Raw genomic sequence first — 23,733 nt, 5'->3', positions numbered from 1 at the left:
GCTGGAGAGCCGGAAGTTGTGGTTCCCCATTCCCAATAGTCTCTCTCTCTCTCTCTCTCTCTCTCTCTCTTTTTTTTCCCTCCTGACTGAGGGCTTTTGTCCTCTGATGGGGGGAAAAAAACCCAAACCAAACCAAAACAACCCCTAGCTCAGTGCCACTCCGGGGCTCTTAATACTCTAAATTTAAATACTGTGTAGGCTACTAAGAAAATAGGTTATCTCCTGTGTTTTAAATATTGAGATTCATGCAACGAACACCCATGCAGCTCTATCGTATCACTGGGACTTGCGCTGCGGTGTCAGGGCCGCCGGCACCGCGTTGGGAAAGCAGATGTCTGGAACTCCACTGCAACGCCGAAGTCAGACGTGCTTTGTGACCCTGAAGCCTGCGAGAATGGTGAGATCTGAAGCTGAGAGGTCCCTTCGTTACTTAGCTTCTCCCCATAGGCCTCAGAGCAAACGTGCAACTTGACAACTCGCATTCGGTCATCCTGAGTGTCCCTCCCCCTGGGGTTCCCTCACATCCACACTGCAGAGAGAAACGAAATGCAGCATTTTCCGTTACGAAACACAAGCCTCCAGAGCACCTATTTGGCAACTGCAATTCACAAACCCCAGCCCGTGACACGGAAAGTAATTCCAGGACGCAGGACTGTGTGTTCTTTTCAATGCAAAGATGGGAAATGACCTTTTGAATCACTCCTCGGTGCTTTCAAGCTAAGCCACCATGGTCTTCCTCCGTCAACGGGGGAGGTGGGCTCGTGTGGGACCCAGGGGGTTGGGGGCCCGGAGGCTCCGGAGGGGTGGGGTCAATGCGTCTCCCAGGGGCTGTGCACATTGAATTTGGAAGGGAAGGTGGCACAGGTGTGGCGGGTTATGTGTTCGAGAGGAGGTGGCCCCAATGTGTCTTTCTGAAACTCTGGCTCCAGAGGGGACTCGCCTGTTTGGAAACCCCTCTGGGCCAGTGACGAAGTTTTGCATGAAAGCCATGGAGAGATATTCTGTGTTCTAAATCAAAAATCAAAAGATCAAAAGTTCACTTGCACGACTGTTGCTTTCCATGCAGAACCAGAGACACACTGTAGCACACGCTGACTACAATGCAGATTATTATGCTGTGTCTGCACTAGTTCCGCGGAGATGCGGGGGTGGGGCAAGGCTTCGATCAGACATCAGTTAACATTTTGGTAATGTTCACATAGTTTGTATTAGCCAAAGTGCAGTTGGCCGTTTTCAAGTTTTCCTCTCTAAAGTCCTCGTTGCTGTTGTTCACCCCCTCCTGGATCTCCATGTAATCAGACTTACTGATGGTGGAGGCACTTCTGCTTTTCTTCAGGTCGGGGGAGGATGGGATCTTTGGGCAGCTCGTCACTTGCAGGTACTGGGCCTGTTCCTCCCCCTCTGTCTCCCGGTGGTAGAAGTAGTTGAAGTTGGACACTATGACGGGGACCGGCAAGGCAATGGTTAACACACCTGCAATTGCACATAGAGAGCCCACGATCTTTCCCCCGATGGTGGTTGGAACCATGTCTCCATAGCCTACGGTCGTCATGGAGACGACTGCCCACCAGAAGGCATCCGGGATGCTGGGGAACTGGGACTCCCGCTCATCGGCTTCTGCGAAATAGACGGCACTGGAGAAAAGGATGACCCCGATGAAGAGGAAGAAGATCAGGAGACCTAACTCTCTCATGCTGGCTTTGAGGGTCTGACCTAGGATCTGGAGACCTTTGGAGTGTCTAGACAACTTGAAAATCCTAAAGACTCTCACCAGCCGGATGACGCGGAGGATGGCCAGCGACATGGCCTGCTGGCCCTGCTGGGCGTCCTCGGGCTTCTCGGCCAGCTCTGTCCCCAGCGTGATGAAGTAGGGGATGATGGCCACGATGTCAATGATGTTCATGATATTGGTGAAGAAGCCGGCTTTGCTGGGACAGGCAAAGAACCTCACCAAGAACTCGAACGAGAACCAGATGATGCAGAGGGTCTCCACGATGAAGAAAGGGTCCGTGAAGGAGGTCGACTGCTGGTACCCGACCGTGCTGTTGGTGTAGGTGTGGAAGGTCACCCCGCCGCCATGCATGTCCTCGTTCTCATCCCGGAAGACGGGCAGGGTCTCCAGGCAGAAGCTGACGATCGAGACGAGGATCACCATGACAGACACGATGGCGATAACCCTGGCGGGCCCTGAGCTCTCCGGGTATTCAAAGAGAAGCCACACCTGCCTCTGAAACTCATTTTCGGGCAGAGGACGCTCTTCCTCTTTGATGTAGCCTTCGTCTTCCCGAAACATCTCCATCGCTTCTTCTCCCAGCTCGTAGAACCGAATTTCTTCGGAGAAGATGTCTAAGGGCACATTCACAGGCCGCCTTAGGCGGCCCCCAGACTGGTAGTAGTACAAAATGGCATCAAAGCTGGGCCGGTTCCGATCGAAAAAGTACTCGTTTCGGAGGGGGTCAAAGTACCTCATCCGCTTCTTTGGGTCCCCTAGAAGGGTCTCTGGAAACTGGGCTAAGGTCTTGAGCTGGGTCTCAAAACGCAGCCCCGAGATGTTGATGACCACCCTCTCACAGCACTCGTGGTCTGCCTCGGGGTCGTAGGTGTCCTGTGGGTGCCCGGGGAGGGCGGCAGCCTCGTCCGCTGGCTCTCCGGTGGCCACTGTCATAATGGGGGCTGAGAGAAGGGCCTCACACTATGCCTTCCAGCTGCCTGGTGGCAGGGAGCTCAGGGTGCTGCTTGCGGCCCCAGGAAGCACAGAAGCATTGGCCTGGGTTCCCGCAGGAGAGCCCCGAGGGCTCTCTGAGGACCAGAGAGACAGCCTCCCTTGGCTGAAAGACAGAGGCAGTTAAGGATGTGAGACCACTCAGCACTGGCAGCCCGACCTGGGTCTGCTCCTTGTCTCGTATCTTTGAGCCAAGAGCTCAGAAACATCATCACCACCACCACCACCAAGCAAAACTTACTTTCACCTTGTAACCTGGCTGGGGATCAGAGGCAAGCAGGGGGTGGTCTCCCAAGAAAGCTCCAGATTGCCCTGCACTGGGGGAAGGTGGCTGGTACTGGCCCCCTCTGCACCGCACAAGCTTCAAGAAGCACAACCCCATGCTAGAGGCTGAAAGGGAGCCCTCTCCCAGGCACTGAGCTCATGTCTTGCAAACACCTGCCCCCAGGGACGTATTCACAGTTGTGAATCTCGGGCTTGGGTCTCCCTCACTGCCCCCACTCCAGTGACTCGACACACGGCTGTTATTAAATAACAGATGGATTTACCTGGCCAGGCAGGAACCTGAAGCTCTCTTCCTCGAAGAGCTGATCGGATACTGTGGGAATCCTAGATACACCAATATGCAGCCCGACTGCCCATCACGTCTTCTCACTTGAGCGAGAAATAATGGTGAGTCATTCTGGGCAGGAGGGCAGGCTCCAGGTCCTGGAGGTGAGCTCCAGAACTGGGCTGGCCTGGAGAGGCGGTGGAGCTTCTGGCCAGGGGCACGCGGGACTCGAGGACTCTTAACTTGGGTCTGGAGCCTTTGGAAGGAAGGAGGAGGCAAGATGCGAAGCTCAGCAAAAGCCAGAGTCCTCCTGGCTGTCCTCAGGAGGTGTGACGTTGCCTGGAAAAAACAGCAAGGTGGAACCAGGGCTTTTGGGTGGCAGGTGCCAAGATTTGGGAGGGCTCTGGCGGCTTTCCATCCATGCCCACCTTGCATGCTGGTGTCACACCTGAGCACTACCCTTCAGCCTCCCCGCCTCCTCTGGGCAGGTTTCCATCAGCTGGAAGCCTTTTCTCCCAGGGAACCAGCCTTCAGGCTGGGCTGGGCCTGCCTCCTCCTGGGGCCTCCCAGGGCTGAGCCAGATCTCCGCTGGTCCTCAGCAGCGATCAGGAGGGACTCTGGGCAAAGCCCTCCAGCCCCCAGGTCAGGACACGGCAGCTCCCAAGGGGAGGGCTTCCTCCACTGCAGCCCGACTATAAGCTCTGACCCCGGCAGGGTCTGGGAGGAGGAAGAACCCCTCCCCCCGACCTCCCCGACGCACACTCCATCAGAGCCCATCTGGGGAGACTCCTCACAGGGAAAGGTCGACTCTACAAAAGCTGGCTGGCTTGGTCCCAAGACTTACTCTCCCTCGGGGATCCCTGGGGTGTAGGCTTCCCTCTGAGCAGGGTGGCATGTGATTTGGGCGGGCGCTCGACCACCGATCTCTCCCCCAAGAGAAAAGCCCTCACATCTCCTCCGCAGGGAGCGCCGAACGAACGCTCGGCCAGCCTGGCTGCGAGGCGGCTTGGCAGCAGCGAGAGGGGGAGCCTGGAGGAAGCCGGCTTCCGGGCTGGCCCCCTGCCGGCCCAATCCCGCCGGCCCCAGGGCGGGGAGGGGTCCGGGCCCTCTCGCCATCGCCCCGACTCCGGCCGGGATTCCGCCAGGCGCGCTCCGCGCTCGGTTCCGCGCCGGCGGACCGGACCCGCCGGCAGCTGGCCGCCGCGGCGAGCGCCGCCTTAACCCCTTCCTGCCCGGCCGCGGCGGGCCCGAGCGCAGCCCAGCTCTCTCGCCCCTGGGGTCCATCTCCACCCCAAAACACGGGAGCCCGAACTCTGGGGGTGGGGAGGACGGTGCTGCCCCAGATCTCCGCTTCCTCCTAAGCGCGGGGTCTCTGCCGCAGCGCACGACCCCGGGGAAGCGGAAAAGCCCCGCTCCGCCGCTTGGAAAGCCGTTTCGATTCGGAGCCGGAGAGGGGAATGCAGGCCGGCGTCCCAAGTGATGCGGGTCCTACCAGCCGGCGCTCTTCACCAGACCCTGTTCTGCCGTCAGCGGCACTACCCATCACCCGCCAGCGCCTCGCGGCGCCCCTCCGCCCGCGCCGCGCTCAGCCCAAGGGTCCCGAGCCCGTTCCGCGCCCTCTCCTTCTCGCAGGGCGCCGGCACCCCTCGCCCGGCCCGCGCTCAGCCCGAGCCTGCCGCGCTGCAGGCTGCGCCGCCCGGTGCCCCGCAGCCTCTCCGCGCGCCGCAGCCCGGGCAGGGGAAGCCGCACGCGCCGCCCCACGCCCCGACACCCATTTACCCTTCCCGCTGGGCACCCGGGGCCTCCATGTTCCTGGGTGACCGCGAGCGCCGGCGGAACGGCGGCGGCGGGCGGCGGGCGGCGGCGGTAGGGGTGCAGGCGGCCAGCCGGGAGCCGGCTCTGCAGTCCCGCGGGCGGCGCGTACGGAGCGCCCGGCCGCCGCCCGCAGCCGCACCGCGCCGCACCGCGCCACGCAGCGCCGCACCTGGCCCGGCTGCGAACTCGAATTAAAGGGGCCGGCGGGGCCCAGAGCGGAGCAGGTGGCCGCTGAGTGGGCCCCCGGGCCTCGGCCCCCACCCTGCGGGGAGAACCCCCATGCTTTGGCGGAGCCCGGCTGACTAACCAGAACCTCGTGGAGAGCTCAGCTGGGTGCCGCCGGGGCCGGCGAGCCGGGGACAGAAGTTGAGGGGCGGTCGTGGAGGCTCCTGCCAACATCATGAAGTAGGCGAGGAGGAAACAATCGATCGCAGCTCTCCCCGGCCCGAGGAGGGATCCAGCCCCGCGGGAGTTGGGTTGCTATTATTACAGTGCTGCCAGACCGGATCTGCAAACCCCCTCTCTCGCCGGCTCGCCCTCTCCTCCAGCTCTGCCTCCCCACCTCGCTCTTACCTGGCCAAAGCCTTGGCTTCGCAAGGGAGCGCAGCAGGTACGGCCGCAGTGTGGCTGAAACTCGCTGCTGGGTTTCCTGCCAAGGAGCCACAGGACCGGGCAGAACTGCAGAGTCGGCCCTCTGGGCTCCCTCCCCCCAGGGCCGGGCACGGAGGGCTCCGCGCCCTGCAGCTGCCCTAGGAAAGGGCCGGCTCCTCCCCAAACCGGTCTCCTCACCGACTTTCACAGAGCCCCCCCCCCCGGCTCAGAAATTGGAAATGCAACTCCTGGTGCCCTGGCACTAGGGGGTGGGCGGAAGAGGATGCCCTTGGCTTTTGGAAGAAAGTGTATGGGAAGCTCAGATGGTGGCTCTGAGAGGGTCCAGGGTGCTCTTGAGAGCCGCATGACAGCTCCATGCCCCTGGGAGTTCTGGTCTCCAGATCTCTGTCAGAATCACAGTTCCAAACAGTGATTCGTTGAGCCCAGAGTGCCCCAGACCCAGAACATAGATGCAGAGGGGCTCCAGTGCAGGGGGGGTGGGGAGAGACTCCTGCTGGGCCTCCTTGCTGAGAGACTTCCTCTCTAGGCCTGTGGCTTGTGATGGAAGTTCTGAGAGCCTACAAGGTCCGGCTCTGTTGCAATTCCTGCATTTTATCAGGGTAGCCTACTAGGTAGCTTTAAGACTGGGGGTCTACCCTGAGCCATGGCGGGTAGGGGGTGGTCTGGGAGGGCAGTGACTTTAGTGAGCTCTGGGGATGACAGATGACTCTAAAGCAAGACTGGTTTGGTCTAGGGCTTCTAGAAGCTAGACTCAGTGTCCCAGGCTGAGGGTGGCCTCAATGTTTTGGAGCCAGCCAGGCTGGGACTTAAATCCCTGCCAGGTACTAGGTGAATTAATTCAGGTCTCTGGTCTTCGGTGACCTCATCCGCAAACTGAGGATACTTCATGGGCTGCTGTGAGGGTTAAGTTGCTCAGGGGAAGAGTTTAGCCCCGGGGAAGGAATTCCACTAATGATGGTTTCTTCACCCTGCTTCCCTGTGAAAGTCTCCCTGACTCCCAGCCTGTAGCTTCACTGTGGCCACTTCTCCAAGAGCCCAATCAGCAGGTTTGAATGGCCCATACTCTCTGCCTCCCAGTGTAGCCCACTCCTCACTTGCCCTGAGGTTTCAGCCATTCCTACCACCTTCAGCAAACTATCCCCCAGTCCCTGCTCCACACTCCTTCTGGAAGCCTCCCCTGCCCAGCGCTGCAAGGCTCTGTTTCTCCTTCTGGCTACATTGGGTCATCATGTCAACCGAAGCACAACGGACATCCCTTTGATAACATCTCTACATTTTTCCTTGTCCTCCACTGTTAAAATGAAAGCCGTGGACAGGGAAAAGCTCTTGGGGGAGAATGGATAATCGCGCTAATTGGTAACATGCGCCTACCATGTGCTAAGCACCTCCAGTGCGGTTGGAGGCTGGATCCTCACAGCTCTGTGAGCTAGTTTCTATATCAGTACCGTTCCAGGGGAAAGGAAACTGAGGCAGAGACAGGGGAAGCGACCTGCCTGAGATCATGAAGCCGTGGCTCTAGACATGAATCGGCTGCCTGTGACTCTAGGACAGACACCCTGAGCCCCCCCCACCACATTGCTCTGTTCAGCGAACAGCCCTCTAATTTCATTTCTGTCTTTGGGTCTTCCTCCAAGCCCTGACCTCCGCCCCGTCTGATTGGCCTCAGGGGTATGCCATCCTACTTCCCCTTTTTAAAACCTGATCTAAGTGTGAACAACGACTGGAGAGAAATTAAGGGAAGAAGGAAAGAAAGAAAAAGAAACATAACACCCGTTGTGCAAGGGCGCGGGGTGTGGGTCCCGCCCTGAGAGGTCTGTCTTGGTTTGGCGGTGCTGTGTGAGAAAAAGAACATAGACCCAATTCCCACCTCGGACACTTGCTAGCTCTGTAAACTTGGCCAAGTTGTTTAAACCTTCTGAGCTTCAGTTTCTAATTTGGTGCGTGGGACAGTGGAACTAGTCACAGGACGGTCAGGATGCCATGAGTTACAGTGAACAGCCAGCTAGCTTAACCTAGCTGTTTAATCACTGCTAGCTCTCTCCAGCCCTAAAGAGGTCACCGTTTCTTATTTTTGGCCACAAAAGAACAGCTGGAGTGCCCCCTTGATCCCTCCCTGGGGGCAGATCAAACCCCTAAAGACCACTCCTTTGCCCTTTAGTCGGGTTTCCCGCTTGGGGGCCATGCCTTGCCTTCCTGGGAGTGAGCTGCCAGTGACTCGAAGTTGTCACTTCCTGCACGCTGTGACTACAGTCACTGAAAGGAAGAGTTTATGACCGGGTGCATCGGTGCGCCCCCCTCTCCCAGCCCCCAACACACGGACCGGACCGAGGCGCTGAAGGTCCGGGAGGGGCGGTCTCTTCGTTTTTCCCACCACAACTCATGAGCTTAGAAGACTCCGTGAGCTCCCTTCTCAGGTGTCACTCCCAGAGCAGTGGCTCTCCTTCCTTGCATGACTGTCACCTCTGCAGATGCTTGGTCCCCCACCAACCCGCCAGCCCCCTATGGTAGCACAGCCCCTTCCAGTCCACAGGAAGCAGGTCAGGGAGGCATGGAACGTGGGCCCAAGCACCGGGCTGACAGCTGTCCTTAGGTCCTTTGATTGACTCCCTGGCACCACCTTGGGGGAAAGATGCCATGATCTCTATTTTAGAGATGAAGATACTCAGAGAGGACAAGTCGCTGTCCAGGGTCATTTAGCTGGTAAGCGGTGAGGCTGGGACGGAACTCAAGAGGTCTGACTTCACAAATCACTCTTCCATTCTGCTGCCTGCTTCGACCGGTAGGCTGGTGCCAGCCCTCTGGGCTTGCTTCCTGGTCTTAGGATCATGGCTTCAGTCCAGCGGACCTTCCAGACCTGTAGGGCATGCTGAGGGGAGCCCAACCTGACAGGAGGTCTTGTTTTAGAAGCTGGGTGGTGGTGCGGTGAAGGCAGTGGCGCAAGACTCGGGACCTGGATGTCTCCACTCTGTGCCATGGCTGGGAGCAGCTCTACTGATGCTTGTCCCATCTGCAGGGCCCAGGGCTGAGCATCCCTCAACCCTTGGGCTTTAGTCTTGGCATGAGGAGCTGTGTGACCCAAAGTCACTCGCTCAACCTTTCTTTGCCTCGGTCTACTTGTAAGATGGGAAGGATAGCACTTGTGCCCTGGCTCCCCTTGCTTCGCGGGGTTTAAAGAGAAAGTGGAAGGAAGGAAGGGAAGCAGGAAGGACACTAACATTCATTGTGAGTGTGTACTAAAATCTCATCTGTTAGCGACGAAGAGGAGAATTCATGGGAATGCACTTGGAAAAGCGGGAAGCCTCGTCAGTGTGAAAGAGTCCCCTGGTCTTGTGACCGGTGTGGCTGCTGTCACGGTTGTGCCCTGCCAGTGCGCCTCCTGTCTGATGTCTGAGGACTTCCCCTGGAAGTGCAGTGAGCATCATTCCAGCCCCCTACTTACCTGAGGGCTGCCTCCTGCAGGAAGCCTTCCGAGATTAACTCCTGCTGCCTCCAAGGAACTCCTCTGTGGAGGTCTGGGCCTTGGCTCCTGTACAGCAAGTCTTGGCCAGAAAGAAAGAAAGAAAGAAAAAAAAAAAAAAGAGAGGATATTAAGGAATGATTGAAGGGGGTGGACCTTCCGTTCCCTCGTGGAGCCACTATTCCAGGTCAGGCATCGTGCTGGTGGGCTCACCTGCTCGCCCCTGCTGTGAACAGCCGAAGGCAGAGCCGCAGCACTTGAAGTGCAGCCCAGCCCGCTGGCGCCGACGCGTCCAGGGCCCAATCCCGGGCTTGCCGTGTTTTAGCTGTGACTCAGTTCCTCGCCCGTGAGCTCGTACCGTGGGGCCGGGATGTAAAGCCTCTAGAATAGGGCTTATCCCGTCGCACGCACTAAATGTTGCTTTCAGCAGACCAATCTCAGCATCGTCGCCGTGTTTTTCTTCTCTATTAGGACTGGAAGTGGGAGAGGTTTATGGTGGGCTGGGATAGGGACGCCTTTGGTGTTCCAAACTCATCCCCTGGACCACCTGTCATTTCAGCTGCCTGTGGAGGACAGTTCCCCAGCTGGCGGTGTCCCCCTCAATCTCTGTGTCTCTCGGCTTTTCTGACTCAGGGCTCTGTCTGAGGCCAGTGGGGCTTGCTCAGGCTGCCTGCGGTGGCCTGGATATCAGTGGAGTGGGGGTGGAGGTGTACCTCTCAATGTCCCAGCCTTCCGTCTGTTAGAGGGACAGTTCGTATTGTAGAGCGGGCTTCTCGGAGGGCTCCCATCTGTATCAGCTCAATCACGTGAGCCAGCTGGCCTGGAGCGGGTCAAGGTCCTGAGCAGTTTTCTCAACCCGCTCCTTGCGCCTGTGCTCCAGGCAGCTGAGCCGCTTCCTGGCCCTGCCTCCAGCTGGATCCCTGGGCGCTCTATCTTCAGGCCTGGCCTGTCTTCAGAGCTGCATTCATCAGCCTTATTTCCCAGGACTGTGTCTCCCTCCTGTGCCCCTGGGTGGGAGAAAGACCACCTTTTTCCCTGCTGCCCAAACCAGAAACCTGGGAGCCCTATCAGCTCTCTTTGCTTACCCCACCCCGACATCCCCTGTACTCAGTCCATCACTTGGCCTTGGCAACCGTTCACTTCTCTCTGATTCCCTTTCCAGCCCCTGCTACCCTGCTTTCAGCCACCAGCAGGCAGGGTCTGAGCCACCAGGCTCATGGGAGCTCCCCCTGGTCCTTTCTCCCCACGGTTGCCATAGTGATCTTCCTAAAGTGCAAATCCAATCATGTCACTTACCTCTTGACTCCTCATTGGCTCCCTATTGCTGTGACCCAGACTACAGGTTCTAGAAGGTAAGTAGAGCCCTTCGTGATCCGGTGTTCCCCTCCCTCCCTCCCCCATTGTCCCCAACTTAAAAATCTATACTGGCATCAAACTGAATGGCCCTGATGGCTCTACCTGGCCCCAAACAGATATATTAAATCAAGTCCTGAAGTCAGACAGACCTGGGGTTGAGTCCTGGCTCTGCTGCTTGCCACTCACGTGACCTCAAGGTGTGGTGTTTTTCCTCTCGGAGCGCCAATCTGTAAAATGGGACTAATGCCTAATGGTTCTTCTGGGGACCAAAGGAGACAATGCGCACGGAGTGTTTATTTCAGTGTCTCACCTGCAGGATGGGCTCAAGAAATATGAGCTTCCAGATGGTTCTAGGGCTTCCTGCTGTGGCTAGCAGCCTCTCACCCAGAACACACTGGTCCCCCACCCCCATCACCCCAATGGCTACTTTTCTTTCTTCTTTTTTAAGACTTATTTATTTATTTGAGAGAGAGAGAGAGAGCACGGCAGCAGGAAGGAGGGGAAAGGGGCAGAGGGGGAGGGAAAGAGAATCCTCCAGCAGACTCCCTGCTGAGTGTGGAGCTCCATGTCAAGACCCTGAGATCATGACCTGAGCCAAAATCAAGAGTCGGCCCCCCAACCGACTGAGCCACCCAGGTGCCCCCCAATGACTCCTTCTCTAATAGTTATGTCACATTCTCCATGAAGCCTTTCGAGACCCTCTCCCTGGTCTTCAGCCATCAGTGCAAGGCCTGCCTGCTGCCCAGGGCACAGACCTATCATATTGGGTTCTGGGAGCCCATCTCTGCCCCCCACTGGGCAGGGAGCATCCTGAGGACAAGTGCATGGGTCTTCGGCCTGCATCTGCGTGTCTGGTCCAGGCCAGGCACCGAGCAATCGCCCCAGCAGTGTTTGTGAACCAGATACATGGACTCCACCGCACCCCACAGCTTAACAATCCCCTCTGCCTTTTAGCCCCCAGACTGGGCATCTCTGGAAGGCCCCTGCTTCTAAAGACCCCTCAGGCACTGCAGGGCCGGCCAGGAGCTGTTCCTGACCCTGGCCTAATCTGCAGAGAGGGGTCAAGAAGGACAGCGGGCCTTACAGCAGCCCCCACCACGGGGAACACACCCTCCCCTACGTCCGAGGATGGCAGAGGGGGCAGAGTGGTTCCCCAGAGGGGGGTGGCTCCCCGGCTGGCTCACAGAGAGGGTAGGCGACTTGCTCAAGTCGCACAGCTAGTCCAGGTAAGAGCCCGGGTTGGAACTCAGGCCCCAGGACTCACACTCTTAGCCATTCTGCTCTGTTCTTTCATGGCGTCCTATGGGCTGGACTGGATCTTGTCCCCCTGCCCCTCTGTGCTGTAAGCTCTGCAAGGACCCTTAGACTCATGCTTCCCCGCCTTCTGGCTGTTACAGGCCTTCTGGACTGCTGATGGCCTCCCGCTGTGCATCATTAAGACTTTTTCATGGCCTTGTGCTGACCTGGAATCTTCCTCCCCAAAGCCTTTACTCCGGGGTCTTCATTCTGCCTCTGGCCATGAAGCACAAATCCCACCTCCCCACCTCCGCCCCCAGCACACATCAGCACTCAGGCAGTTGAAGAGAGTGGCCAGGAGTCCTGCAGCTTCTCTTCTTTGAAGCCGTCATCCCCAGGCCCCCCCATTCCTCTAAGTACTCCATGGCTTAGTACCCCCATTCCTTTGTACCCCATCTGCATCTCTGCCAATGCTGGGGCCCTTCTCTTGGGGCACTGCCAGGGCAATTGCTCTTGGGGCTTTGCCGATCTCTGAAAATTAACTTTCAAGTGGGCCTCACGCTGAGGTCCCAGGGAGGAGCCCTTTGACCCAGATGTGACCCAATCAGCCCAGAGCTTAGAGGGGGTGTTGGGGGGGGTGCTAGGACTGCTTTTGCTGCACAAATGTGCCTGGCACACACTGACTCCTTAGTGTCCACGTCCCGTGGCTGGTTCATCTGGGCCTGATTGTTACTCTGACCCCTACGTCCTCCTTTTCACCTCTGTACTGCCTTAGTCCATGGAGCCGGGGAATAGAGGAGACAAGCGAGAAGCAACTTATGGAAAATCCACAGGCCTGGCAGTTGTAGCCCCAGCCCTGCCATTGCCTGGGTGACCTTGGGTTTTTGACCTTGGGTAAGTCACTTCCCTTCTTTGGGCCTCAACCTCCTCATCTGTAACATGGGAAAGCTGGGCAACATGATCTATAGGACCCCGTTCTTGAGTTAGGACTGGTTCTTCGACCTCATCCCAGCTAAGGAATGAGAGGCCCGTGCAAGCAATGGACAAATCTCATTAACCAGTTTCGTAAGTGCTCCTCAGATAACTATTTTGCTGAGAGGACAGGGAGGCTCAGAGAGGCATGTGACCCACTCAAGGTCACAAGGCTCACTCTAGAGGGGATTCACGCCCAGGCCCCTCTGACCCCCAAGTCAGCGGCCCCCATCACATCTCACTGCTTGCTTAAAAAGGGAGGAAGGAATTCTGGAGATGCCAAATCACTTTGAAATGAGTCCTGAAAAAATTTGAAACAGTGCAAACCTGATGCTCATTGCATCTTAATGACGTTGTCTGAATCCAGGAAGGGCCATGACAAGGGGAACTCTGGGATTCTTCAGCTCTGAGGCCCTATGGAGAGAAAACGGGCGGACCTTGCAGCGAGAGAGATGGGGTAGACAGGGGATAACGACGGGCCCTATGGGACCTTTGACAGACCAAGGGACCCAAGGAAATCATAAAGAACAAGGCAGGGGCCTGACTGCCACACAGTGGGTGTGGATTTCCCCCTAATGCTAAGGAGATAGAGTCAGGGGAGTAAACGATTGGATAGGAGAGTATCAGGTGGCAAATATGTGTTTGTTGAATGAAATGAGCTCTGGTCTGGAGAGGCAACAGGGCCTTGTCCAGGGAGCTCAGACCTGAGGATCTGGGTGACTCAGCCTCTCTGCCCCGGCTTTGAATTAGGGAAAAGGGAAGACAGAGAATGGAGGTGATGGAGACATCTTGGCAAGCTTCCTGGTGTTGCAGAGCCAGGATGCACCCGGAAAAATGAAGGGGAGTGGACAGAGGCCTAGGGAGGTGAGGGATGGCTAGACAGAGGGACAGGGAGTTGGAAACGGTGTTTTTCCCTGCCCCTGCAAACTCCCAGCCCCAGCTCGGCTTGCCTTCTGGGCTCTGGAAATTCCGGGATCATCCAACAGTGCCACCCAGTGGCCATGTGAGAGAGGTGCAGAGAGCGGGCCCAGGAAACTGATACTAGATGGGAGAAAGGAAAAGTACCGAGGCTCCCAGAAAAATAGAAAGCTCTGTGTTTCTTCCTCCCTTGAGGATACGGCACACAGGTGTCTGGTTCTAGGTGGAGCTGTTCTGTCATGGTGCACACATCCCGGAGGACTTCATCTCTTCTCTCAACTCTGGCACTTAGAAGCTGCTGGGTTAAGCCAGCGCTCCCCTAATCCAGCAGTCCCCAGGCCCCCCTGGGCATGGACCTGAAGAGACAGGGGTGTCTGCAGCCCCTCCCCCCAGGCCCCCTTTCTCGGGTGATGAAGGGATGAGAATGGAGCTGTCGGCTTGTTCTCTCCCGGGTTGATCTTGTCATGGTCAAGGTCATGGTTGTAGTGAGGTTAGCGCAATGGGGTCTCTGGGGCAGCAGTGGAAGGGGCTGGAAGTCACTTCACAATGGACTGCCTACCATGTCTGTCCTAGCTGCACTTTCTCTGAAGTTCATGAGCTTTGAGGAAAAAAGGAGAGCTCTTCCTCTAAGGAAGTTGGGACCCCAGCGTTCGGTCATGCAGAAGGCGGCATGGTTCCTAGGAAAAACGCAATAGCACCTAGCAGGGAGGGTCTCATTGAAGCCCTTCTGCCCAGGATTATGTTAAGGATAATACCTAACAGAGGTGGGTACTATTTTCATTCCCATTCTGCGAACACAGAAACCGAAGCTTAGCGAGGTTGCCTAACTGGCAGCCACGTAACCAGTAAGCAGGTGTGAGAGACAGGAGATGGGCTGCGGTCTGTCTGACTCACCACACCCAGCTCTAAGCCGGGCACTACCCCAGCACCACGGAGGAGCACTCAGGGCTTGACTTGTAGGAGGTGCTCCACAAACATTAGTGGAAGTAGATCCTTCCCGAGAGCTGGAGAGGGGAGCAAGTTGTCAGCAACTGACTCTGACTCGCGGCAGAAGGAACTGGCTTCACTGCAAGAATAAAGCACGGAAGTCCGTAAGACAAGGAAAGCCTTCCTGAAAGACGGGGTGCTTGAGAGGTGTCCTTAAGAAGAATGTCCAAAGGCCTCGGAAGGGGTATTGAGGTGAGGGTTGGGGCTTTCTGCATGGGGGCGTCTGCACACCTCACCCCTGCATTCACTCCCTGCAGAAACGCTCTTGGGACCAGCCTGTCTCAAACAGCCACCTCGGCCCTGCATCTTCTCGTGCTATGCTTCTCCCCATAGCATTTATCTCTACCTGCCAATTAGCTCTTCACGCATCCACTTTTGTCTGATTCCCTGCTGCTAGAATACAAATTCTAAGAGGTGAGATGTTGAGGATTTTGCTCTTTCCTGTGTCCCCAGTGCCTGGGATGCTGAAGGTCGTCCATCCATCTCTGTAAAGTAAATGCCTGAGTGGACGAGTGGATTCCAGGATGAGGGGACGGGAGGGACAGAGCTCGGAAGCCGTGTTGCCTGTCCCAGGAATACCGAGTCATACTGTAGGACGGGAGCAAGCAGCATGGAAGGACACGGTGAGACAGGAAAGGTCGTTCGGAAAGATTGGGGAAGGCCTCGAATGCCATGCTGAGGAGTTTGATTTCTCTCGTCCTATAAGTGAGCGTGAACCTTGGAGGGTTTTGTGTAGGAGAGAGACAAGATCCAGCTAGATTTTGGAAAGATAACTCAGCAATGTAATACGGTTCGTAATGAGATTTGTCATGAAGACGTAGTGTGGGGGCTGATCTGAGAGCAAACACAGGGACCCAGTGAGGAGGGGGTTGCTTTTCCTGGGCAGAGTCGACAGGGAGGGAGGGACAGAGCAGTGGTCAGGGTAGTAGAGAGAAAAGATCAATGGGGGGGGGGCACTACAGGGGAGTCAACAGGACTCAGGAGAGGGAGAGGGAGAGCAGCGGGGCCTCTGGCCAAGCAAGAGCCTCAGAACGTGTGTGCGCCTCTGTGCACGCGAGCTCATATGGGTGTTGGGGGATGGAGTCCATGGAGGGGGGGCAATTCCGGCACACATGGGGGTTACGGGGCTGGTATGGCAGGTGACAGTGCTGGCCTGATGCTCAGGAGAGAGGCCAGGGGCTGGGGCTGGGGTATTTGGAGCTGTGGGGGGAGAATGAGAGCCTCCAGGATGAGAGTGTAGATGGAATGAGAAGAGAAGAACACCCACATTATGGGGAAAGGAAGAGAGAGGAGGGGGAGGAGCCCGTGGAGTCATGGTCAGAGGGGCAGGGGGAGGGCCTGAGAGCAGTGGCCCAGACAGCTACATCTGGGCCAGGGCCTCCCTGACACACTCACCTCCCCCACGGACATGACTTCCACAGCATCTGAGCCGCGTGGCTCTCTCTCTCGTTCCCACACAGAAGTGTAGGATGGAGCAGGGTCTGACACCACTGGGTCCCTAGTTAGGGTCAATGTTTGTGCCACAATGGGGCCAACACTTCTACTTCAGGAGGAAGAAGTCATTTATTAGTGACATCTGTGGAGCTAAACATAATGCATGTTAGAAAACTGGCAGTCTCAGAGTTTTCTCCAGAGTAGCCCTATCCTTCCCATTCATCCATTTGCAAGAGTGGACTGCAGTCTAGAGATGGGACCCAGTGTCCACATGTGGGCTTTGGAGAAGGGGGGGCAGAGGAGTTTTGAACAGGGTTTGTGACCTGGAAATACCTGAGCTCAGAGAGGACAAGTGCGGGAGTACTGGGCACTGTGCCTTCAAGGAGACGTGGTGGCTGCCTCCTTCCCACGGCTTGCTGACTGGCAGGGGAGACAGACTTGCAGAAATCCGGTGATGGGTGCAAGGATGCCATGGGAGCCCAACTCACTCTGCCAGGTGGCTGTGGGGGTGGAGACATAGACGGCTCAGGACTTGGCCTTGGAACGCAGGGTCCCACCTGCTCCCTGCTGGGGTCCACGGGTCCACACTCCCATAGTAGAATCAGGTTAGCCACATGAAGAGAGACCTGCCAGCTTGGGATAAAAGGGTTTTCTTATCTTCTAATTATGTTTTGGAGGGTCTGAGGATCCCCAAATCTCAAGCTTTTCTCTGACTTTGCCATTTAGTTGAGGCCTGGTCCTGGAAGATGGTGATGCCCTCTGCTCTTTGTTTGGAATAACTGCTCTGGGTGGACTTTCCTTCTGGGACATGGGATGGAGGCGGTGCGGCCCTCTAGTGGGAAAAAGACCCAGGAGGGCTATGAAAGAGACATAACGAGAGGAGAAAAGGTATAGAAAGCCCTGCTCAGGGGTACTTGACATCATTACCTAGACTTCCAATAGGCAGCTCAAACTTGGTATGTCCAAACTGGAATTCTCCTTTCTGCTCCCCCGCCCCCAAACCTGACCCTCCCCCTGTCATTATGTGGCACCATTGCTCACTCCGTTGTTTAAGCCCAAGCCCTGGAGACAGCATTTTACTAAGCCATCAGTGAATCCTAATGTCTCTACCTTCAAAATGTATTCGGACTCTTGATGTCTCAGCTCCTCCAAGGAGCGAGGCAGGTACCAGACACTCCCATCTCTCATCTGCGCTCCCAACAGGTCTCTCTGCTCCTACCTGTGCTTGTAGAGAAGCCAGAATGAATTTTTAAAAAATGTAAATCAGGTTGTGTCATGCCTTTGTTCAAAATCCAATGGTTGTTTACTGGCCTTAGAACTAAACCCACAGCTCTTCTGTGGCCTGGAAGGCTCTGCACCATCTGTGCCCTGGATACCTTTCTGACCTCATTTCCAACCACCTCCCGTGTTCACTCGGCTGGGCCAGCTGCCTCTTTGCCTACCCCCAACTCCAGCAAGCATATCCCTGCTGCAGGGCTGTGCATCGGCTATCCTCACCCCCTGGAAGATTCTTTCCCCATATATTCTCAGGACTTGCTTCCTTTATGGGGTTTCTGCTTATACCTGCTTTCCTAGGAGGTGCCTGGCACATACTGAAGGTATAAAAATGAATGAATGAATGAATGAATGAACGAATGATAATACCTGTATTAGCCCGGTACCTGGCATATAGGAAGGACTTAATAACCGGCATGGAATAATAGTCTGGCCTAAGTTCTCTTGTCTTGGCTGTGAAATCAGCTCCCACGCCCAGCAGTTCCTCTAGACCTCCAACAGAGTGGAAATCAGCTCTGCAGAAAGGACCAGATGCATGTACTGTTCATGGCCACCAGAGGGCGCTACACGCAGCGGCAACTGCACACTGCGGCACAGGCTGCGTCTGCAGCAGCTAGGGGACCTCAGAGCCACCCTGCCGGACCCCCCCAACCCGCCCACCCCGCAGCGCGGGAGAGATGGGAAGCAGACATTCTGAACCAGCACCTAGTTCCCTGCATACCTGCTAACCGAGGGCTTCTTAAAAAGAGGCAGGTGAGATTTTGAAGGTCAAAAATCGTCCCCACCCCCAACTTTTTGTCAAACTCCAAAGCAGCTCCAGTGACCTGAGGTCATGTTACTGACAGCAATCCCCCACTCCCTGTTCTGCAAATAGTGTCCAGAAACTGGAGCTTTAGTGTAATCGAGTAACACAAACCCGTCTACCCGACGAACGTATTTAAGCACCCACCCCTCCGGGGGCAGCATTCCAGCCTCCCCAGGCTGACTTGGGTCTCACCTCCCAGGAGGCCACTGATGCATGTGCACATCTCCCATAGCACATACTGCTCTGAACTATAGTTGTGTGACTTTCCCGAGAGGGAGCGGGAGCGAGGGGGGGGGGTAGATAGAGAAAAAGAGAAGAAGGAGAAAGACAGGGAGAGGGAGAGAGAGAGGTCAAGCACTCACTCGGTGAGTACCCAGAGCCAGGAGACTATCAGACTTCTTGGCCCCCAGACCAAATTTGACATCTCTAGAACCCAGACTCACGCCCTGTCCTCGCCCTTCCTGTCTGTCCTCAGGACCCCTCCCTTCCCCTCTGGGCGAATCCTGTGTGGGCAGGTGAGCCCTGGGTACAGCGGTGTCTTAGTGGTACCTCCCCACTTCTTGGGCACATCCGGCATACTGGGGACCCACTGCTCACTGCTCGAAACCCCATCCCAGGTCCTCAGGTGTGGTCCTCACTGGGATTGGTGGGATGACTTCCTGAGGGTAAGCAAACTATCTCTTCCAGGCACAGCTGCCCATGGTCTCGCCTGTCTGTCCCACGCTCCTTCTCAGGGGCCGAATGTTGTGTCACTGAGAATGGGGTCTTCACTTAGCAGAGGGCCAGAAAGTGGGAGTGGGCAGGCAGAACAGGGCAGGGAGTGAGGTGGTGAACTGTTGGTCTCGCCAAATAACGTCCTGCGGTGAGGATGTGGGTGGGAGTTGAATATGGGATCGGGGCCAAGTAGCTCCTGAATTGGGCTTAGTCAGGCTCCCAGGTACTCCCACTCTCCGCATAGCTCTGCTTTTTGGTCATTCCCACTGAAAACTCCTTTTAAAATATCCTCCCCACCCACCCCCAGGAACCCCGTGTGTGGGATCATTTTGCCTGCAAAACAAACTGCTTTTATTATGTAACGCTGAGTGTGTCTATCCACTGTAAGCAATGTGAACATTTCTAACAACCAACATAACTTCTGGCCAGCATGAGAGGCTGCTGACTGCCTCGCTCAAGTGTGAGAATTCAGCCCAAAGTAAAGCGACTTGACATTCTGTTGTGCCTGGGCTGCCTTGTTAAAAGTAAAGGTGTGACTTCTCCTCAGGCTTTTTGGAATTCTAAAATAACTAGAGTGCTGCCGTCTTATCCGCTGGATACCAAGTCTCTGGAGATGCCTGAGTGTGGACCCTGGCTTTGGCATCTGGCATGTTCTGTCTTCCAAAGTCCCACTCCTTAGAATGCTGTGTTTTGGTGGGTGAATAAGGGTACATTAGCTAACTTTTTACAAGTTTCCATAAAAAAGTGGATTAGTGGGCCAATTTCAACTCTGGCCATCCCAGGTAGCACAATGCTTTAGCTCAATAAAATACGAGTGTCTTTGGAACATAAAATTATAACTCCATTAAAAACAACAACTGGTAAGATTTCCAGCTATGGCAGAGTGAAGAGGTTGGCAAATCTTCTCATCAAAAATAATGTTATACTGGACAAAATTGTTCAGAGCCATTTCAGGGCTCTGAACATTGGTCAGATACAAAATACCTCATTGAAAAATGTTTATTTGTAAAAAAAATTCTTGAAATCCTGGTCAGAACAATGGGAGTCTGTGGTGGTCTTGCTCAGAGCGGCCCTCCTACCTCCAAGCTTGGGAGAGGCAGAGGTCCCAGAGTGTGGCTGGCTCTGAAAACCAACCGTATCATTGCTGGTGGAGGTGCTCTTGGTTTGGAGAGGAGGGCTAAAGTCCCGTGTTCGGCGGAGTTTTCAGTAAAAGTGGTAAATGTGGAATGAAACAAATGGGAAAGCCCACAGCCCTGTTTGCTTGAAGCTTCACACTGTTTGGGGTGGGCAGCAGACCCGTAGAGTACTCAGAAATTTAGCAGGAAAACCTGGAAATAAGATAGTCACAGAGGGACTAGATAAACACTCCCCACATCTCTATCTGACTGGGAGTTGTGCTCATGAGCAGGAAAGTTCTGGAAGGATCCGGTGGAAAAATAAAAGCTGACTTAAGAACCTGCCTCAGCTTTGAATTCACTCCTCAGCCCATAGGTAAAGGGGTGGAAGCTTTACTGGCTCAGGAGCTTGGGTATAGTCTTTGACCAATCATTGGCTGATCATTAAGCTTACGCAGACCAAGGGTAGACCTTCTAGAGACAGCTTAAAAAAAATAGGAATAAGGGGGAAAAAAAAACACAACTGAGTAGATCCATCAGTGAGGCACCTTGCAGAGACAAAGAACCACAGTTTAAACCCAGGCAAGTTACTCAAAGGACAAAACCAAACCAAACCAAAACAATAAAAATTCTGAGAGGAAAAAAATCAGAACCCAGAGTTTCTACAAACTATTATCTAAAAATTTCCAGTTTTCAACAAATTACAAGACATTCAAAGAAATAGGAAAATGTGCTCCATACTTAGGAAAAAAACAGTTAAAAATTGTCCTCGGTGGGCCCAGATTTTGGATTTAGCAGAAAAAGATTTCAAAGTAGCTATTACAAATGTTTAAAGAATTAAACATGTTTAAAGAATTAAAGGAAAATATTATAAAAATGGCTTAACAAGTAGGGAATCTAAATAATAAATAGAAACTCTAAAAAAGGACCACATGTTTCACTAAATAGGCTTAAGAGTGTATTTGAGATGTTGGAAAATCAGTTAACATGAACGAAGATCAGTAGAAATCATCCACTATAAGGAACAAAGAGAAAAAAATGGAAGAAAAGTGAACAGAGAACTATGATATCTTTGGGACAACGGCAAATATGCCCCCAAAATGGGCAATGAGACTCTCAGAAGGAAAGGAAAGAGAGAAAAGAGCAGAAAAAAATGTGTGAACAAAAAGTGGCTGAAAACCTCTCAAATTTGATCAGAAACATTAATCTACAGATCTGACAAGCTCAACAAATCCCAAATATGGTAAACACAAAGAGATCTACACCTAGACACATGAAAGTCAAAGTTTTGACAGCTAAAATGAAGAGAAAATTTTGAAAGCAGTAGGAGAAAAATGCTTCATCATGTACAGGGGAGCAAACACGTGGTCAAGAACTGACTTCTCCTGAGAAACAATGGAGGCTCCAAGGCAGTGGAACGATATAGTCAAAGTACAGGGCAAGGGGAGTCAAATAGGAATTCTATATCTACTCAAACATCCTTCAAAAACGAAGTCAAATATAGCTTAAGAATATTATTTTAAAAGAATAATACAAAAAATATAAATTTAAAAAGAAAAGCCTGATGCATCCAAATTTGTGGGATACCATAAAAGCAGCCGGTAGGGGAAATTAATGGCATCATATGCCAGTATTAGAACGGATCTCAAACCATTGACCTGCGTTTCACCTTAAGAAACTAGAAAAAGGGGAACAAAGGAAGCGCCACATAAGCAAAAGGAAGGGAAAAAAGAGTAGGGTGGAAATGAATAAAATAGAAAATAGTAAACAGTAGTGAAAGGATACACCCTCTCACTCATAATTAAGAGGAATTGCATATTAATGCTACCCTGAGACATCAGTTTTTTTCACATCAATTTGGCAGGAATTCAAGTTTGACTATGCACTTTGTTTTCTGGGCTCTGAAGAAATAGGGACTCTCATCAGTAGGTTGTTGATAGGGGTGTTAATTGGTTCGACCCCCCATGGAGGGCAATTTGGCAATAGTCTTTCGAATTACAAATGCACTTACCCATTGAGCTAGTAATCCCATCCTGGGAATTCATCCTACAAGTATACGCGCGTATATCATCAGAATGACGATGAATGACACGGTTATTCGTGGTAGAATGACTGTGATAGTAAGACTGGACATGGCCAAAGTGCCCGTCACTAGGGGATTGGTAAAACGGACTGTGGTTTATGTACATATGGAATATTAGCTACTGTAAAAAGAGATTGAGTGCCTTTATGTTTGGATATAGAAAAAAAAAAGCTCTGGATTTATTATAAAGTGAAAAAAAAAAGCAAGGGGAAACAGGGTATTTAGTGTGCTACCATTTGAATATATAAGTGGAATAAAAATATACATTTGTATTTATTCATATCTGCACAAAGAAATACTGGAAGGATATAAAATAAATTAAACTAATGGTTACTTCTAGGGGTTATAAAATGGGGTGGTCAGGGCAGCATGAGAATGAGACTTATCAATGTGTATGTTTATTATTTTGATTTTTTATCTATACGAAACATTACCCTTCAAAACAACAACCAAAAAAAAAAAAACAACCCTATTTTTAAAGGTCACCATTAGTGGACGTTAAAAAACACATACATACAACCGCTTTGAGATGCCACAGTCCACAGGATCAGGTATGAACTCCTAAATCTGCACTCAAGAGTCTCAGTTTCCCAGCTTTATCTCCGCTCAGCCTTGCCCAGACCTCGGGCTCCAGCCACACTAGGTTGGTGCTGAGTCCCTGAGAACACCATGTGCTCTGGGGCCTGAATCTTGCTCCTCCAACCTCCCTGTGTGGAGTGCCATTCCCTTCCTCTCAAGCAATAATGTCTTGAGCCCTCTTCCTGCTTCCATGGGAGGCTTTAATAATAAGAAGAATGTAACAAGGAGTCTGACAATGATGGTGATGGTGACGATGATGACGATGATGGCTAGAACCACGGTCTACCAGGAACCTTCTGGGTTGGCACGGTGGTAGGTGTTCTTTTACATCTCTTTTCATCTTGCCACCAAGGAGGGAGGAATTGCTATGTCCCACACAGGAAACTCGAGCCAGAGGTGGCTCACATAGTGACCCAAACCTTAATCTAAATATCTGGGGTCACATGGGCCTGGGCTAGGCTCCCAGCTCAGCTTCTTCCTGGCTCTGTGATTTTGGAAAGCTACATCCTCTACAGAAGCTTTAATTTCACCACCAGTAAAATGGGCATAATAAACAGTTCCTGCTTGAAGACGTTGTTAAGGATGAGATGAGACACTGGGAAGAAAACATTCCACACATTGCTTGGCACATAGTAAGTGTTTGCTTAATGTCCAGTCGCAAAGGGTTTGTAGTTCCAGACTCCAGCTACTATCCCATGTAGAAGTCTCCCTCCCCTGAAATGCAAAACCCTAGCCACCCAAACCTCCTGGTATCACCAACAATTACCATGCCAGCTAATGCCATGTTATCTCTACCCACTTCTATGTGTCCTTATCCATTGGATTGTAAGGGCTCAGGACCAGGACTAGGTCTGCATTTCTCTGTGTGGACACTCCATGACTAAACCTGGCACTTAATAGATGCTCATTGAAAATTTGATGATTAGTTAAATCTGAAGAAAGACAATAGGGAAGGGGGAAAAAAGGTAGGAGAAGAAAACTAAAATAAAACTAGAGATATCTTAAAAACTAGTTTAATTATAGAAAACATTGGTGCCAGATTTGGTTTCAGGAGGAAGTGAGAGAAGCAGGAACCCTATGAGGTAGACAGGAAGTGAAATAGC

The 23,733-nt window shown here is 53.4% G+C and overlaps 1 protein-coding gene across 3 annotated transcripts in view; it reads right to left on the bottom strand.

The window, feature by feature from the left end:
- Positions 1-587: 587 nt before the first annotated feature.
- Positions 588-23,733, bottom strand: part of KCNA2 (potassium voltage-gated channel subfamily A member 2) — a 33,354-nt gene continuing 10,208 nt past the window's right edge. The window contains exons 2-6 of one of the 3 annotated variants that reach the window (XM_057310384.1): positions 9,870-10,163; positions 9,370-9,629; positions 9,139-9,238; positions 3,271-3,611; positions 588-2,828 (exon numbers count right to left, since the gene is read on the bottom strand). In XM_057310384.1, coding sequence (XP_057166367.1) covers positions 1,166-2,665 — 1,500 coding nt within the window. In that variant the 5' untranslated portion in view covers positions 2,666-2,828; positions 3,271-3,611; positions 9,139-9,238; positions 9,370-9,629; positions 9,870-10,163 and the 3' untranslated portion in view covers positions 588-1,165. Of the gene's footprint in view, positions 2,829-3,270; positions 3,612-4,116; positions 4,388-9,138; positions 9,239-9,369; positions 9,630-9,869; positions 10,520-23,733 lie in introns of those variants that run through there. The other 2 variants (XM_026484588.4, XM_048220485.2) reach the window with 2 other exon arrangements.

This window comes from Ursus arctos, unplaced genomic scaffold (assembly GCF_023065955.2).
Source record: "Ursus arctos isolate Adak ecotype North America unplaced genomic scaffold, UrsArc2.0 scaffold_12, whole genome shotgun sequence".
NCBI classification, from domain to species: domain Eukaryota; kingdom Metazoa; phylum Chordata; class Mammalia; order Carnivora; family Ursidae; genus Ursus; species Ursus arctos.
This window is presented reverse-complemented; position numbering and strand designations above follow the sequence as displayed.